Raw genomic sequence first — 19918 nt, 5'->3', positions numbered from 1 at the left:
GGTCGTCACTAAGTAGTTGTTTTTATTCCTTTGTTATATTTTATAGTGTTGTTTGTGTTTATATTGTTGTTTTAATTAATTATATTTTTATACATTGACATCTGGAAAATATTTCTTTGTGTTTTCCATAGCACACTAGTTTTCATTAACTTAGTTTACCGGTGACAGCAACAGTTATGTTTAAAATTTACACGTTTCTTAAGATATCTTGAGATAGAAAAAAGGTATCGACATGCGGTTTTCGCTATTCTATTCTAACTTTATAATGTAGGATTAAAAAGACATAGTTGTATTTAGTATTTTCCAAAGAAAGCTAGATTTCTGAAAAAAATTAAATAACGCCTTCCAGCTGACTTATTACTTATTAGGCTGGTTCGAAATTATAACATTTACATTAACGAAAAAATTTGTTTTCATCAAGAACCAGTTTGCAAAATTTGATTTAGCAAGACCGGATTTACAGCCCTTTTTTCATAACAAGGTTCCCACTCACCCCCACCTCTTATTTGCAAAGGCAGACTTAAACTTGTGAGATCAAATATGCGCAGAATTTTATGGAGAATACGACGATCGGATTTCCAGTACCCCTTCATTAGGAAAATTTTGTAAAATTTAGATTTTTTAATTTTTGATATTCAATTAAGCCCTCTAGCGGTGGACCCACAATTATGAAAATAATTTCCAGGCTTTTCCTGAGGTAACTTTTGTTATAAAATTTTTTAATTCAAAGCTCTACTATAAACGGTTCCTGAGATATGGCCGAGAGCCATTCTTATTGGGACACCCGGTACATCGGAAAAATGAAAGAATACCCATGAACGATCACATCAATCACATATTATTCTAATTATTAATAATTTATCTCTCTCGTTTGACATTTATGGAAAAAAAAACAGCAAATACAAAATATGTGATTGATGTGATCGTTCATGGGTATTCTTTCATTTCTCCGACTGCATATGGAGTATATTACTTATTACTTCGCTATTGCGAAATATTTATAATGGGTAGGGGAGGCCAAGCGGGGATTTTTGCAGTTACTCGAGCGCGTCAGATTATCATATGGGGAGATACATTGTACCCTGTAAATGTACCCCTGCCATATATTGGATTTTAATACAGGGGAGTTTGTTAAGGGATGTCTGAAAAAAAATCTATCCTTAGAAAAACTAAGATAAGGTAAGTTAAGTAAGTCACGGGGCGTGATTAAATGGGGGAGTCACAAAGTTTCACAAGGAAAAAGCGAATATTTTGAGAAATAAACGTCAGATCGAAAAAATATAAAACACATGTTTAATATTTCTTAAAAATCTGTCGAAAGATACCAAAGACGACCCCCATCTAGAGGGGTGGGGAGTAAATTTAAAATTTTAAATAGGAATCTCGCGATATTTCGCCAAATTAACATCAGATCGAAAAATTTCAAAATACACGTGTCGTATTCTATATTTTTGAAAAATCTTTCGAATGACACTAAACATGACCCCCACGGAGGTGGGATAGGGGAATACTTTAAAATCTTCAATAGGAGCTACCATTTTTTTTATTGCAGATTTGGATTCCTTACGTCAAAATAAGCAACTTTTATTCGAAACATTTTTTCGAATTATGGATAGATGACGCTATAATCGGAAAAAACGATTGTTGAAAATGGAAAACTAAATTAATCAATGGAAAATTCGCACTTAAATGGAAAACTTTACTTAACTTTTTTGGTTTTAGGACCTAATCTTCACAAGCCAGTAGGTTTCCATAACGCTCGAGTGACTGCAAATTTAGCATTCTTTGCTCCCCTACATATCTATTGAAAATTTATATCTATTGAAAAGGCACAGTCCTTAACTCCTAAATTCAGACGCTAAAGGTGAATCCACATCAGTAATTTGTGTATTAGCCTAATAAATGACCGTTTTGCAGTGTAATTTCCAGGGGCAACTCCGAATTGCATGAAAATTTGGATTTAGGTTCTACTTACCCTCCACTACAAAGTTTAATTTGTGTCGTTGGTTGCTTTTACTTGGGGGGTGACATTCACCCCTTCTCCAAGGGTGAAAAACGCGTGTTTAAAATAAGGTCGGAAATGGATAAATTGACTTATTTTAAGCACATTTTGTTCTATAAAGTTTTTTACGTAAGTCAATACTTTTCGAGTTATTCGCGATTTAAAATGTTGATTTTTCAAAAAAAAAACGACGTTTTCAGACCGTTTTTCCCAAATAACTCAAAAGTAAATATTCTATTGAAAAAAATATTTTCAGCAAAAGTGTAGCCTATAAAAAAACGAAAAAAATGGTGTACCAGTAAAGTCTACAAATTGAGTAGAAGCAAAGTTGTAGCTCATGAAAAATACGTTCTTATTCGTCTAATTCCAAATCGAATAATTCAACGGGAAATCACCGAAGATAGAAGCGTTTTTCGGGAAAACATTATTAACATTTTTAAAGTATCGAAAAAAAGCTTATTATTTGCTTTTTACAAAAGTTTACAGCATCAAAAATAAATGAGTTTCAGTGAAAGAAATAGTTGGCCCCTTTTTTTTGGTAAAAAAATCGTGAAAACCTCCCTCTATTTAGCACCCTAAATGAAATTAATCGTTTGGCTTTACTGTATGTGTATTGTTTATATTATCGGTAAGTTTGATTGGTTTGAATTGCTTATTTTTGAAAACATTTGGTTTTATAGTAAAAAAAATGTTTCTAAAAATTTTTGAAAAATTTAATTTTTTCAAAATAACTTAAAAAGTATTAGTGATAAGAAAAATCTTAAGGAGTAAAAAAATGTAGGTTTTGCTATTATAAATATGCTAGTTTCATTTTGTTTCTCCGTAAGACAAAAATTGGTTAAGATATGGCTGTTCAAAATTTGCATACACTCGTGATTAGTGACCCATTCAAGCTTTCTCAATTACAATCCTTTCAAAAATAAACAATTTAAACCGGTGAGACTGACAGATCATATAAAAAACAGATTGGTAAGTAAATTGTTTGTAAAGCGGTAGCGATTAATTTTATTTGGGGAGTAAACACGGCGAGATTTTCATGATATTTTACAAATAAAAAGAGGGCCAACTTTATTTTGAGCGTAACTCGCTTATTTTTAATGCTAAAACTTTTGTAAACAATTAAAACAAAGCTTTTTATAAACACTTTAAAAAAGGTTAAATGGGTTTTTCCCGAAAAGTGCTTAATTTTTCGGTGATTTCACCTTGAAATATTCGATTTGGAATTAGACGAATAAGAACGTATTTTTCATGAGCTACAACTTTGTTTTTATTTGATTGATAGACTTTACTGATACACCAATTTTTGGGTTTTTTATAAGCTACACTTTTTCTAATTTCTAAGGATATTTTTTTCTATAAAATATTTACTTTTTCAATTATTTGCGAAAAACCGTCTGAAAACGTATTTTTTTTTTGTCGAAAAATCAACATTTTCAATGGCAAATAACTCGAAAAGTATTGACTTACGTAAAAAACTTTATAGAACAAAAGTTGCTTAAAATCAGTCAATTTATCCATTTCCGGTCTTATCTTGAACGTATTTTTTTCACCCCCCGAGAAGGGGTGACTGTCACCCCCCAAGTAAAAGCAACCAACGGCACAAATTCAACTTTGAAGTGAAGGGTAAGTAGAACCTAAAACCAAATTTTTATGCAATTCGGAGTTGCCCCTGAAAATTACACGGTATCGCCGAATTTCCTGTTCATTTACTGGGCTATATGTGTTGTATTTTAAAATAGAGAAAAACTTAAGAGGTGTAAACTAGTGACAAATAACTACACTCAAAAAAATTTAGTTCGCAATATTGATTAACAGTGATTACTGAATAGTATTTCGTTGTCACAACAATTTAATCTATTGTTTCAACGAACTTTTAGACATTGACGAATGTATTTGGTTATTGTCACAATGATTGAATAATAATTGTGAGAATAACTAGAGTACATTAATCAATAACACTCAATTTATTCAGCCAATAACTTAGTTTCGTATATTTAGTAAATACTGTTAATTCTGGCAGCAACTCACGTTCTTGATTTCGTAGATGACAAGCAATTACCTTGGTTTATCGTGACAACGTACAGATTTCATTAAAACAATGTACAAATGTTGTTAATATAGAGTAATATATGAATATTGAATAGATGTAAATTGATTGTTGTGACAACGAATGCATTAATCAATCTACTACTGCATTTAATACCCACAATCAATGCGCCTTTGTGACAATAATCGTAGTTGTTGAGACAATAAATGTTTTGCTTGACCATTTGAAAGTTAACGGCTTTTCCTTATCGTGATATCCCTAGCTTCTCTGTGGTACCGAAATACCGAATAATAATTGCATTTCGTTTTCAAGTGTAGTCCGTAGTAGAAGGAAGTTTTTGTGTGTCTATTATCGTGTTTCGGTCGAATTCTTTTTAAATGTATTAATTTTTTTCGAATCCTGAGAAAACTAATTATTATTTTTGAAAATTTAAATGCAAAATTAAGAGAGTCTGAAGTTCTTGAGAACCTCTATAATGATTATTTTAATAAGTCACAGGGGCGAAAAAGAGAAAATGTAGTATGATTTTTAATTTCAAATAGGCATACCATTTAACAGAAACTTTTTGTTTATTCTAAGGGACTTTCTGCCCTCGGTAATAATGTATATTTTATTCTGCGTTTAAATTTTTCAAAAATACTTATTAGTTTTCTTAGAATTCAAAAAAAAATGAATGAGTTTAAAAAGAATTCGATCGAAATTTTGCACCTGCGCTCTCAAAAAGGATTAAAGTGTTATACATTTTTGGAATCACTATTTCAAAAGCTTCTAAATAAGCTGTCACATGACGTACTTTCCCATTAAAAAAAATCAAAGTTACCTGTCACCTGAAGTGGGATCGTGTAAAGTTCGAAATATTGATGTTATAATATACTTTGATTATTTTAAAAATCGACCCGTCCGAGCGTTTTGCTTATGTGCTAAAAATAAATAAGTTAATAAGAGGGCGGGGGGAGTGTAACACTTATTCCAGTACACTGTATAAGTGAAATCATATGACAAATCACACAGTGTAAAGTCCTTTAGGTTAAGGACAAAAAAGGGGGATTTAAAAAATTATTATTAATCAATTAATATCATACATTGGGCTATTGCATTCAGTACTTATTAATGTAAAATACGTTCATAGTAGGAATGAACGAAACTGATTGTAAGAATGAATAGAGTTGATTGTAAGAAAAACCGTATTTATTGTGGGAATGAACGGAATTAATTGTAACAATAAACGGAAATAATTGTAGAAATAAACGAAATACGTTAGGAGAAATAACACTGTTATTGACACAACGAATAGTCTTCGTCGGTCAATTAACGACGTTGTTGTTTCAATAAATATTGTTCGTTGACTCAGTGAACAAGTTCGTAATATCAATAAATAGTGTTCGTTGAGTCAGTGAAAAGAGTTCGTAATACCAATAAAGTGATATTATGGTATACATAATGAATGTTCATCCATTCAATAAACGTAATACATTGGCTCAACGAACGAAAATAATGAATTGATGAACATCGTTTTGTTGTCCCAATAAAACCAAGAATTGGACAAATTTTAAGTATTGCGTTTGTTGTCTGAATTAACATTTTTATTGATATTACGTACCTTTTTCGTTGAGTGTAACGTGCTGATCAAGTTTTGAACTTCAACTATCTAGGTGTCAGCACTGCAAGTAGCAGATATGTTAAGGGGTAAGTCCAATAATAGCATAATAGGTTATCAATGATCTATGGATACCTACGTAATTATAGGTTTGTTCTAGCATCAGTTTCAAACGGTTTTAAACCATCAGCGAATAGTCGACCAGCGAGAGTAGAGGGGATATAACTGGTAACTGTATTATGTTCTCTCACTGACCAACTGTTTGCTGACGGTTTCTGACTAGTTTGACTGTTTGCTAGAACAAACCTATTATCTGGAGAAATAAGTAATGAAGTAAAGTGAGAATACATGAAACTCGCATAAGATAAGTAACGATCGACGCTATAGAGACTAAAGTGAAAAAAGGGGTAATTAAGAAGATTTTAAGAGAAACTGAAATGAGAACGTTCATATCCAGTGCTGGTTAAACTCTTATGGACCGGAAAGCGAATGATCTTATAAGAGACTAGGTTTTCAATCCAATGGCATATAAAACAACATAATGTTATTCTACATCCGACCAGACTGAAAACAATGGGAACCTTCTCTGGTTACACATCCGAGGCTTCTACAATTTGCAAGCCATAACGGATGCTGAGACTAAGGAAGATGAGGGAATTTTACCATTTATAATTCCCGTCCCATCTGCTCAGCGCGGTAAAGTTTTAACGAGAATGGTTCCCTTCGTACTCCAATCAGAGTAAACATGTAAATCAAAAATGAATAACCATTTTCAATTTCGTTGCAAAACGAAAATACAGCCGCATCATATTCTAGTCCAATCAGAGAGTGCAGCAAGCACCTCTACCGGTTTCGAAACTTATTAATCTCTCATCAGGAGGCACATAATATGCTGCTCTCTCTGATCCAACCAAAACAAACACAGGCGTGCAGTCACGGATGCAACGAACGAAATGGCATAGATGCCCTAGCGGCAACTGCTAGCAAAAGACTAAGTTTTCAATCCAAAGGCATATAAAACAATATAATGTTATTCTACATCCGACCAGATTGAAAACAATGGGAACCTTCTCTGGTTACACCTCCGAGGCTTCTACAATTTGCAAGCCATAACGGACGCTGAGACTAAGGAGGATGAGGGAATTTTACAATTTATAATTCACGTGCCATCTGCTCAGCGCGGTAAAGTTTTAACGAGAATAATTCTCTTCGTATTCCAATCAGAGTAAACATGTAAATCAAAAATGAATAACCATTTTCAATTTCGTTGCAAAACGAAAATACAGCCGCATCATATTCTATTCCAATCAGAGAGTGCAGCAAGCACCTCTACCGGTTTCGAAACTTATTAGTCTCTCATCAGGAGGCACATATGCTGCTCTCTCTGATCCAACCAAAAGAAACCCTGGCGTGCAATTACGGATTGCAAGGGACGAAATGGCATAGATGCCCTAGCGGCAACTACTAGCAAAAGACTAAGTTTTCAGTCCAATGGCATATAAGCAACATAATGTTATTCTACATCCGACCAGACTGAAAACACACACGTTGGAACTTTACCGCGCTGAGCAGATGGGACGTGAATTATAAATTGTAAAATTCTCTCATCCTCCTTAGTCTCAGCATCCGTTATGGGTTGCAAATTGTAGAAGCCTCAGAGGTGTAACCAGAGAAGGTTCCTATTGTTTTCAGCCTGGTCGGATGTAGAATGACATTATGTTGTTTTATATACCATTGGATTGAAAACACAAAAAAGCGAATATTCCGTGAAATGAACATTGGATCAAAAAAAAACTGAAAGATACGTGTTCAATATGTTTCAAAAACCTATCAAATGATGTCAAACACGACCTATATGGAGGGGAGTGGGGGTAACTTTATAATTTTAAATAGGAACCCTGCGATATTTTGCGAAATGAACATCAAATCCGAAAAACTGAAAAACACGTATTCAATATTTTTCAAAAATCTATCGAATGACTTCAAACAGGACCCCTCGTGAAGGTGGTATGGAGGGTTACTTTAAAATCTTAAATAGGAACCACCATTATTTATTGCAGATTTGGATTCCTTACGTAAAAATAAGTAAATTTTATTCGAGACATTTTTTCTAATTAAGGACAGACGGCGCTATAATCGGAAAAGACGATTTTTGGAAATGGAAAATTATATTAAAAAATAGAAAATCCTCACTAAAATGAAATAATTAAATTTTTCTGGTTTTTGGACCTAATCTTCACAACCTAATGTGTCCCCATGACGCTCTAGTTACTGCAAATTTTGCATCCACGACTCCCACACTCACATTACTTATAAATCTTATTGAAGGGACTTACATGTTTAAAATATTAGTTATAATATGATTGATATTACCTGGTTGAGTAAACGTAAACCAAGGATCAATTTTTATTCCACTTATTCGAATTCTTGATTTCAGTGGGGCTAAAATCTTGTTGATTAATGATTTACATATACTTGAAATCTTGGGCTCCTTAGGAAAAGTCACTTTATTCGATACCTTAAACATTTCAAGACAGATTAAGATATATTTGATACACAGTGATATGCAGAAACTCTGATATAGTTATGTATTACCTTTATACAGGGTGTCCAGAAACTCTACCGACAAACGAATACAGGAGATTCCTCAGATAATTTTAAGACAATTTAACCCAATTCACTTAGTCCGAAAATGCTTCCTAAGGGAGCTAGAGCTATTTGAAGATGGCGTCTGGTAATTAGTTTTTCTTAAATATCTCCGGAACGCTTCTATTTAGAAAAACAAAAATTGATATGCGTATTTATTTTCCAGAGATAAATCGATTCCATCCATTGCAAATTTCTAGTACCTGGTCATAGGCGTCAGTTTTGGGTAGGGCAACAGTTACTTTATCGCATAACTTTTTTGTCTTTAACTTTTAAGCATTTTTGACTCTGGATTATTAAATTGTGAGGTGTTCTTGTACTAAAAGGTACTCTTATCTTAAGTCGATAGGATACATCGTTTTTTAGAAAAATTGATTTGAACATTTTTCGTTTTTTAAATTTCAAAAATTTTTTTTCAAAAAACCATTTAGAAAAACGAAAACTTGTACGTTCAATTATATTCCAGAGATGAATCGATTTCATTAATTGAGAATTTCTAGCATCGGTCATATGCGTCGGTTTTGGGTAGGTCAACGGTTATTTTAATATCGCATGACTTTTTGTCTTTAATTTTTAAGCATTTTTGTCACTAGATTATTAAATTATGAAGTATTGTAGTAGTAAAAGTTCCTCTTGCTTCAAGTTGGTAAAATACACCGTTTTTTTTTCAAATTTTCTTTCAATTTTTTTTTCAAATTCAAGAGACCAAAAATTTTCAAATCGATTTTTCTAGAAAACGGTGTGTCCTACCGACTTAAATCAAGAGTACCTTTTAGTACTAGCATACCTCACAATTTAATAATCCAAAGTGAAATATGCTTAAAATGTAAAGATAAAAAAGTTATGCGATAAAATAACCGTTACCCTACCCAAAACGGACGCCTATGACCGGTACTATAAATTCGCAATGGATGGAATCGATTTATCTCTAGAAGAAAAATATGCGTACAAATTTTTGTTTTTCTAACTAGAAGCGTTCTGGAGGTATTTAGGAAAAACTAGTTATAAGACGCCATTTTCAAAGAGCTCTAGCTCCCTTAGGAAGCATTTTAGGACAAGGTGAATTTGGTTAAATTGTCTTAAAATTACCTGAGGAATCTCCTGTCTTCATTTGTCGGTAGAGTTTCTGGACACCCTGTATAACACCAATAATTTTTAAATTAAAATTTAAATTAATTTGTGCAATTCAATATTTTTGTTTTTTAACAATTTAACATTTTGTTTGTTAACAATTTTTTTACCAAGAAATTTCTGCCCATCTCATCTGTGGTTTTCCTCTTGGTCATTTAAATCTGTAAAGGCGGAAATACATATCCGCGCCGCGAACTCCGCGCCGTGTGTGCGCCGCGCGTTCGTGGCGCGGTTATTGTTCGTTAAAATTTTTCATTTTGACGATCCAGAGTAAACTTACGAACGTTTAGTAATTGTAGATAATCATGTCTCTGTCCTGTACTTCTACTACATCTTATTTTGGTATTGTTCTGAAACTATTTTCTTGTGTCATCTTATGCAATTTACTATTTTATGTGGAATAAGCCACAGTTTGGGAACATTTCGGGAACTACCTTTTTCGCTTCCTGGCAACACAAATATAATGGTAGGGGAGCCCAAGCGGGGATGTTTGCAGTTACTCGAGCGCGTCAGATTATCATATGGGGAGAAACGTGGTACCCTGCAGATGTACCTCCACCATATATTGGCTCTTAACACAGGGGAGTTCGTTCGGGGGGGCCCGAAAAAAAATCTATTCTTAAAATATTCGAAATTGTCAGATTAAGATAAGGTAAGTTAAGTACATGCAAAAGAGTCTATATTTCAAAAATATGACGATTTGAGCGGGGCGTACGGAAATGGGTGAGTCAAAAAGTTTCACAAAAAAAGCGAATATTTCGCGAAATGAACGTCAGATTGAAAAACTAAAAACTACGTGTTCAATATTTTTCAAAAATCTATCGAAAAATACCAAACTTGACCTCCCACGGAGAGGGGTGGGGGGTAAATTTAAAATTTTAAATACAAATCCCGCGATCTTTCGCAAAATAAACATCATATCGAAAAACTGCAAAATACACTTTATCAATGTTTTTGAAAAATCTATCGAATGGTTCCAAACACGACCCCCCACGGAGGTGAGGTGGGGGGTTACTTTACAATCTTAAATGGTAGACCCCATTTCTTATTGCAGATTTGGATTGTTTGTATAAAAATAAACAACTTTTATTCGAAACATTTTTTTGAATTATGGATAGATGGCGCTATAATCGGAAAAAAGATTGTTGGAAATGGAAAATTAAATTAAAAAATGGGAAGTCCCACTAAAATGGAAAATTTTACTTAACTTTTTTGGTTTTAGGACCTAATAATCACAACCCAATAGGTCGCCAAAGCGCTCGAGTGACTGCACATTTAGCATACTTTGCTCCCCTACCATAATATATCTGCTTGTTCCTACAACCAGAAACAAAATTAGAGAACTATAGGTACTTCCAAGTCATGCGATACCTTTTTCGTTTTCCGCTGACACAGTTGTAATGTATCTGCTTGTTTCAACTGCGTAGCTTCACTAGAAACGAAATTAGAGAACTATAGGTTCTTCCAAGCCCTGTGTTAACTTTTTCGCTTTCCGGTGACCCAATTGTAATATATCTGCTTGTTCCAACTCGGTTGCTTCACCAGAAGCGAAGTTAGGAAACTATAGGCTCTTCCAAGATGTGCGTTACCTTTTTCGCTTTCCGACGACACAATTATAACATATCTACTTGTTCCAACTCCGTTGCTTCACCAGAAGCGAAGTTAGGAAACCATAGGCTCTTCCAAGTTGTGCGTTACCTTTTTCGTTTTCCGGTGACCCAATTATAATATATATGCTTGTTCCAACTACGTTGCTTCACCAGAAGCGAAGTTAGAAAACTATGGGGTCTGCCAAGTTGTGCGTTACCTTTTTGGCTTTCCGGTGACACAATTATAATATATCTGCTTGTTCCAACTCCGTTGCTTCACCAGAAGCGAAGTTAGAAAACTATTGGGTCTTCCAAGTTGTGCGTTAGCTTTTTGGCTTTCCGGTGACCCAATTATAATATATCTACTTGTTCCAACTCAGTTACTTCACCAGAAGCGAAGTTAGGAAACTATAAGCTCTTCCAAGATGTGCGTTACCTTTTTCGCTTTTCGACGACACAATTATAACATATCTACTTGTTCCAACTCCGTTGCTTCACCAGAAGCGAAGTTAGGAAACTATAGGCTCTTCCAAGTTGTGCGTTACCTTTTTCGTTTTCCGGTGACATAATTATAATATATCTGCTTGTTCCAACTCCGTTGCTTCACCAGAAGCGAAGTTAGAAAACTATTGGGTCTTCCAAGTTGTGCCTTACCTTTTTAGCTTTCCGGTGACACAATTGTAATATATCTGCTTGTTCCAACTCCGTTGCTTCACCAGAAGCGAAGTTAGGAAACTATAGGCTCTTCCAAGTTGTGCGTTACCTTTTTCGTTTTCCGGTGACATAATTATAATATATCTGCTTGTTCCAACTCCGTTGCTTCACCAGAAGCGAAGTTATAAAACTATTGGGTCTTCCAAGTTGTGCGTTACCTTTTTGGCTTTCCGGTGACCCAATTATAATATATTTGCTTGTTTCAACTCCGTTGCTTCACTAGAAGAGAAGTTAGAAAACTACTGGGTCTTCCAAGTTGTGCGTTACCTTTTTGGCTTTCCGGTGACCCAATTATACTATATCTGCTTGTTCCAACTCCGTTGCTTCACCAGAAGCGAAGTTAGAAAGCTATTGGGTCTTACAAGTTGTGCGTTACCTCTTTCGTTTTCCGGTGACCCAATTATAATATATCTGCTTGTTCCAACTCCGTTGCTTCACCAGAAGCGAAGTTAGAAAACTATTGGGTCTTCCAAGTTGTGCGTTACCTTTTTGGCTTTCCGGTGACACAATTATAATATATCCGCTTGTTTCAACTGCGTTGCTTCACCAGACACGAAGTTAGAAAACTATAGGTTCTCCAAGTCGTGCGTTACCTATTTCGCTTTCCGGTGACACATAATATATATATCTGCTTATGAATGTTTTTTTGATATTGATAACTATTTCCGAAGTGAAAGTCGAAAGGTCAAGTAAACTTGATTTCAAACTCGAATTGTGGCTTATGCCCAAATAAAATAATAAATCTTATTTTTAATACATGTTATTTTTGGTACAACAATGAACTAACATTTTTTAAAAAGGTCCGCATGTACATTTTTTTATTTCAGCTTCTATTTCCGTTCAGATCGGATTTAAGTTGTTTCTTTAAATTAAATGGTTCTTTATTGAGGATCCCACAATAATGATTTTCCACGGTAAACATCAATTTCCTTCCGACAGTTCCGACCATTCCATTACTAACAAATATTCAACTCATGCGCGCCAAAACCAACAAACCACTCGCAAACCCGTCCAAATACGTATTGCGAACCATCAAAGCGTTTGTTGAAAAACCGACAGAATTTAGATCGTGGTGCGCCGTGTGCGTGCCGTTTGTGCGTCACTTGAAAACACGTACTAATCTGACGAATACGCTGCGCGCGAGCGGCTCGCACACCGAGCAGAGCGCATATGTATCTCCGCCTTAAGGTCTCCAATGTTGTATTGTTGCATTCGAAAGTTGTTATTTTTTTTCAAGCAGCGTGGCCTGCGAAGTTTTATTTGAGTTCGGCATTTTTTGTTTGTTTTATCTTTGACTTTTGTTTTTGATCCTACCTAGGTACTCGTTCGTCTTTTTATCTTGACACATGTACCAAATATTGCTCGTTTCATTGCCCTTTTTAGGACAATAATGGCTAGTTAATGCTTGTTTTCCTTGGTTATGGTCCAAGTTTGACATCAGTTATACAGGGTGATTGATTAGTGGGGTAAAGCTCAATAGATCCGCTATTGTAATATATAGCAATAAAAGTTAATAACAAAAATTTTAGCCACCTTTAAGCTTTACGTTACAAAATTAGTCGGAATGTTACAGGGTGTTCGATAACACAGTGGCAGACCAAACTTACTTTTTTTTTTAATGGAACACCCTATATTTTATTTTAAATTCAAAATTCTGTTAACTTCTCCATCACAAAAATATGAAGGTTTGTTATGTTATACAGGGTATTTACAAATATAACCAATTTTATATGAAAATCGTAACAAATTTAACTCCCTGTTTAAATAAAAATAAGCAAAACAGCAATGGTTTATTAATGCCATATTTTTTACGTCTGGTCAGAATTTTCAAGAATGATTGATATTGCTAATTTTCTTTATATCAAATACAGGGTGAGTCAAAACGCAAGTAAATTATTTTCTTAGTAATTTTAAATGGAACACCCTGTATTTTATATCACTATTGAAAAGTACCATTACCTTACTTTAATTTTTATATAACATTCCCTATGTCTAAATTTATTAGTTTTCGAGATATTTTCATTTTTCAGAGCAAATTATTTTAGGTGTCTAAATTTATCTAAATGTAAGCCATGACTGAATTGACAATTGACGATTACTGATTATCAATCCGGTAATCAATGTAACAATGTTGCAAATAAAGAAATAAAAATAATTTATTAGTAATACATTTTACAAAAAAAAACACAACCACAACATGCAACATTTTTGAAACAATTAAAAACTACTTTTTTATGTAAATGTAACAAATAAACAAAGAAAATTGGTAATAAATGTAATAAATTTAAAAAAAAACAGACAAACGCAAAACAGAACATTTTGTGAAGACAATTAAACACTACTTTTGTATGTAAATATAACAATGTAACAAATAAAGAACGAAAAATAATTTATCAGTAATACATTTTGCAAAAAAACATGTTTGAAAAAATTAGAAGCTACTTTTAATAAAATATTTTTAATATTTAATTACATAAGGTGTTCAAAGTTACCTCCTAACACGTTATTATACATACTCCCCTAAAAACGATCATTGAATGAACTACTTACTCTACGAAGCATTTGTAAATTAACACATCAAAATACACTTTGTATTCTATTTTTCCTCTAACTGTCAAAGTTTAAATACATAATTTAAAGTTTCTCTTCGAATTTTGGGATTTAACCACAGATTATTTAACGTAGATAAAATTTGTTCACTCCATTCTTGTATCGACATATCGAAGTAATTTAGTACAGTAAAAAAAAACACCCTGTTCGGGACTGTGACAAGCCCAGTCCAGGAAAACTAATACACAGGTACGCAAATGATGATAAATATATTTTTCAAAATATGTTTCCATCCGGGATAAATACAGAGTTTAGTAATAATTCAATAACCATCCCACAAATGTATCAACAAGTCAACACACAAGGGCAACTAGCCGTGAATGTACAAACCACGCCATATCTAATATCGATGTCGCAACCAGCACTAACTAAACCAATGCCACCTAACATGTAACCTCCACTACCACAGACACAAATTCCATTAGTGCCGATCACATATCCTAGTTCTGCTTCAAATTATCAATTACAACGATTGCCATACACCAGTGAAGAAGAGGAAGAAAACAAGGAACCAGCTAGCAGCAACGATTGGCAAGAAATTAGAAGCTCAAAAAGAAGAAAAATCAGAAAAACAACAGACAATTCAAAAAGTACAAATATTATTGTAACAGAAAATAGATTTGAAGTGCTAGAAAATGAAGTAATCCCTCCCAAGGAGAACAACACAGCAAACCCTCCACCAATTTTCATACACGGTGTACAAGACTATCAAAAATTGGTACAAAAAGTTAAGGATGTAGCAGAAAGGGAAGAATATCATACAAAAAGTTTAACTAACAATGTCGTAAAATTAAGTTGTGGCACGCCAGATACATATAGAAAAATGGTTAGATATTTTAATGAACATAACATTTATCACCATACATATCAGTTAAAACAGGATCGAGCCTATAGAGTTGTAATAAAATACCTTCGCCACTCTACTAACACTGAGGACATAAAAAACGAACTCCTAAAACTGGGTCATAAAGTTCGAAATATAATAAATGCACAACCCAGAATTACTAAAGAACCACTTAATTTGTTCTTCGTGGATCTCGAACCGGCAGCAAATAGCAAAGATATTTATAACTTAAGGGGGCTAGAGAATAGAGTTATTGAAATTGAACCTCCCCGAACAACCAAAAATCACATAATACAATGCATGAGATGCCAATCGTACGGTCACTCCAAGTCATATTGCAATAAACCATTTGTATGCGTCAAATGCGGAGGAGCCCACAATACCACAACTTGTAAGAAGACTAGAGAAACTCCAGCAAAATGTGCATTATGTGCAAATTATAAAGGATGTGAACATTACCAAAAAATTTTTAATATTAATAACAGGTATCATAACAGAGGAAACGTATTAAATCTAGCAATAAATCAAATATATACACAACCCAGAATATATACACAACCCAGAATATATACACAACCCAGGATTCAGAATCAGTATGAAAGTTACGCTCAAGCTGCAGCAAATAATCAGGACAATAACGAAGATTAAGCGAGTATACTTACCAAATTTCTAGAAGGGTTTAAAAATTTATTTAACCAGCTAATGCAACAAAGCAGTATGGTGCTCAACATGATTTCCATGCTAGTAAATAAAGTAAACTAACAATGTATAAGTTCATAAGAATTGCCCAATGGAATGCCAATGGTCTTCCTAATCATAAAGAAGATATAAAACTATTTCTGGAACAAAATTTCATTGACATACTACTAGTAAGTGAAACCCATTTTACAGACAAAACCTACTTCAAGATACCTAGGTATAAATTATATTACACAAATCACCCAGATGGTACAGCCCACGGAGGTTCAGCCATATTGATAAGAGAAACTATAAAACATTATGAAATGCTAAAATACGAAACAAATCACATTCAAGCAACATCGATAAAAATACAAACTCTTCCATATGATATAACTGTTACAGCAATTTATTGTCCACCCAGACATATACTTACAAAAGAAGATCTTCTACCCTTTTTCGAAACTCTAGGGCCAAAATTTATAGCAGGTGGGGATTACAACTGTAAACATACGCTATGTGGTTCACGCCTAACAACTACCAAAGGCAGAGAGCTAGCAAAAGTTATCCAGGATAAAAGCTACTCATTCCTATCGACGGGATCACCGACATATTGGCCAACCGATCCAAATAAAATACCAGACCTATTGGATTTCTTTATTACAAACGGAATATCTCAATCATATACAGATGTAGTACCAAGTTTTGATTTGTCATCAGATCATAGTCCCATAATTGCCACAATTAGCACGACGGTGATAATCAAAAAACCAACACCTCGACTGCATAACTTCAAAACAAACTGGGACACATACCGGCTAATCATAGAACAGGAAATAAATCTACTAGTAAGATTGCAAATTACCGAACAAATAGAAACAGAAACTAATAATCTAATCAACTTACTTCAAGATGCTGCCAAACAGTCTACCCCTCAACCTGGACAAAAAAAATTTTCAACCAAAATTCCTCTTGAAATAAAAAGACAAGTAGCAGAAAAACGAAAAGCCAGATTAATTTGGCAAAGAACTCACAGACCAGACGACAGGACAATTTATAATAGCAAAACAAGAAACTTAAAAGCAGCTCTAGAACAGATGAGAAACAACTCATTTGAAAACTATGTATCAAACCTTTCGCGTCAAGATAACTCTATCTGGAAACCAATCAAAAACAAAAATAAACCAATAAATACTTCACCTCCAATTCGAAAAAACTAAATACCACCAGGACCATGGGCAAAAAGCAACAAAGAAAAAGCTGATTTATTTGCTGAATATCTAACTGAAGTCTTCAAGCCACACGACAATGACCAAGTACAAGAAGTAGAGCAGGAACTAGCCTTACCAATTAATCAACGAGAGCGACTAACTTTAATTACACCGAATGAGATCAAAGATGAAATTAATCATTTGAATGAAAAGAAGGCACCAGGCACTGAGAACAGCAACAATGCTAAAACAACTTCCTAAAAAAGGTATAATGAAGTTATTGTACATGTTAAATGCAATCTTAAGACTTAATTATTGGCCTATATCACTAAAAATTGCCCAAGTAATTATGATACCGAAACCTGGTAAAGCTTTAACGGATGTTTCGTCATACCGCCCAATAAGTCTACTGCCCATAACGTCAAAACTTCTTGAAAAGCTTTTAGGTACTTAAAAGAATTATGAGCGACCTAGAATTCCAAAACTGGATCCCAGAACACCAATTTGGATTCCGGCAAGGTCATTCTACATTGCAACAATGCCATCGCATATCAAATGTAATTAATAGAGCTTTGGACAATAAACAGTATTGCACAGCAGCCTTTCTGGACATCAGCCAAGCATTTGATAAGGTATGGCACCCAGGATTACTTTATAAAATCAAAAAATCCCTACCCAACAAATGCTTTGACTTATTAAAGTCATATCTAAATCACAGAGAATTTGAAACTAAAGTGGAGGATGAACTATCAAACCGTAACATAATTCAATCAGGAGTCCCACAAGGTAGTATATTGGGTCCACTTCTTTATGTACTGTACACATCCGATTTACCAATCTCTCCACAAACCACCATTGGAACTTTCGCTGATGACACAGCAATATTTGCAACTGAAGAGGATCCAAGAGCTGCAGTATTAAAACTTCAAGAACACCTAGACCAAATTGGACAGTGGTTAAAGAAATGGAAGATAAAAGCTAATGAAACTAAGTCAACACATATAACTTTCACACTAAGGAAAGATCAATGCCCAAATATTAGCCTTAATCAAGTCAACATACCACAACAGAACATCGTCAAATGCCTGGGGCTTCATCTTTTTTTTTTTATTATTAATAGCTTTGACAGAGCCAATTAGCCAGACTATTTGTGTTTTTTTGTATGGTATTACAATAACAATTTTAAGTTAATATCTAAGCCTACTTATTATCTAAATCTACAGAGTGTTATACTATATTAATGGATACATTTTTCAATTTTGTGTGACATTTTTAAAATTTTATAATTTTATTATCTAAGCCTATTTAAAATTTAAATTCACAGGACGTTACATATTCGTAGAGACATTGTAACGTCTGCTTATTTTTTGGAAAAAAATTTCGTTTAAATTGACAGGTAAAGGACAATTTAGATCAATTAACTTTTCATACATTACTTTAATATTTTGTCTGTACAGTCCACATTCCAATATGAGGTGCTGTAGATCTCCCATTCCACCACAGGCTTCATCTTGATTCTAAATTAAACTGGAAACAACACATTTTAAAGAAGAAGAAACAAATTGAGTTGAGAGTGAAAGAAATTAATTGGCTTATAGGTAGAAAATCTTGACTCTCAATTGAGAACAAACTGCTGATTTATAAAACAGTCATCAAACCTATATGGACGTACGGTATAGAACTATGGAGTTGTGCCAGCAAATCAAACACAAAAATTATCCAAAGAACTCAATCAAAAATTCTACGCACCATCGCAAATGCCCCGTAGTACTTTTCCAACCAAACCCTTCATACAGACCTAAACATCCCGTTAGTCAGCACAGTAATTCAAGAAAGAGCCAACAGACATCACGAGAAATTGGAAGACCACCCCAACCAATTAATATTACCATTACTGCAGCCACTAAACAACAGAAGATTGCGAAGTTTATGGCCCATAGATCTTCGCTGAAACTGAGATGACACCGCTGGGTGATGTACCTCATAACGCCATTTTAGTGTACAATAATACATTGATATATATGTTATTGTACTTGTTATCAAATTAGCTTATAGAATATGTAATTCTGATTGTTAAGGTGATACAGTAGCGATCAACAGGTAGCCAAAACGCGTTCCACGATTGCGGCTGTAATTTTGAATATTTTTTCGAGATATTTGGCACACGTATTCGTAATATAATAATGAATGGCGGTACAGAGCCCAATTGGAAAAATATATTAATATGTGGAAATTACTCTGTAATTAAATACTATATTAAAAAAACGAGCCTGTACCGCCATTGAGAAGAACAAAAAAATACACTTTCTTCAAATAAACTTTTTTATCCGATGCCTAGATTTTGTGTCATTTTGGAACTACTAATGAAATAAAGAATTTTAGTAGTTCCAAAATGACACAAAATCTAGGCATCGGATAAAAAAGTTTATTTGAAAAAAGTTTATTTTTTTGTTGTTCTTAATGGCGGTAGAGGCTCGTTTTTTTAATATTGTATTTAATTACAGAGTAATTTCCACATATTAATATATTTTTCAAATTGGGCTCTGTACCGCCATTCTCTATTATATTACGAATACGTGTGCCAAATATCTCGAAAAAATATTCAAAATTACAGCCGCAATCTTGGAACGCGTTTTCGCTACCTGTTGATCGCTACTGTTTCCTCTTAATAAATGATTACAAAAAAAAAATTGTTTTCCTCTCATCCCTTGTTGTTGGAGGTATTTTATAAACTTCATTATTACCGTAACCCCAAAAAAAATCAGTTCAGTTTATTAAATTTTGGTGATTTGGGTGGCCACACTAATGTTCCATTGAAGAATGAAAATATCTCGAATACTAATAAATTT

The 19918-nt window shown here is 33.8% G+C and overlaps 1 protein-coding gene across 1 annotated transcript in view; it reads right to left on the bottom strand.

The window, feature by feature from the left end:
• Positions 1 to 19918, bottom strand: part of LOC114329464 (testis-specific serine/threonine-protein kinase 3-like) — a 102482-nt gene that overhangs the window by 27234 nt on the left and 55330 nt on the right. Inside the window, exon 4 of the mRNA XM_028278580.2 lies at positions 8020 to 8164. Coding sequence (XP_028134381.1) covers positions 8020 to 8164 — 145 coding nt within the window. The remainder of the gene's footprint in view (positions 1 to 8019; positions 8165 to 19918) is intronic.

Source organism: Diabrotica virgifera, chromosome 3, assembly GCF_917563875.1.
Source record: "Diabrotica virgifera virgifera chromosome 3, PGI_DIABVI_V3a".
In the NCBI taxonomy this organism is placed as follows: domain Eukaryota; kingdom Metazoa; phylum Arthropoda; class Insecta; order Coleoptera; family Chrysomelidae; genus Diabrotica; species Diabrotica virgifera.
This window is presented reverse-complemented; position numbering and strand designations above follow the sequence as displayed.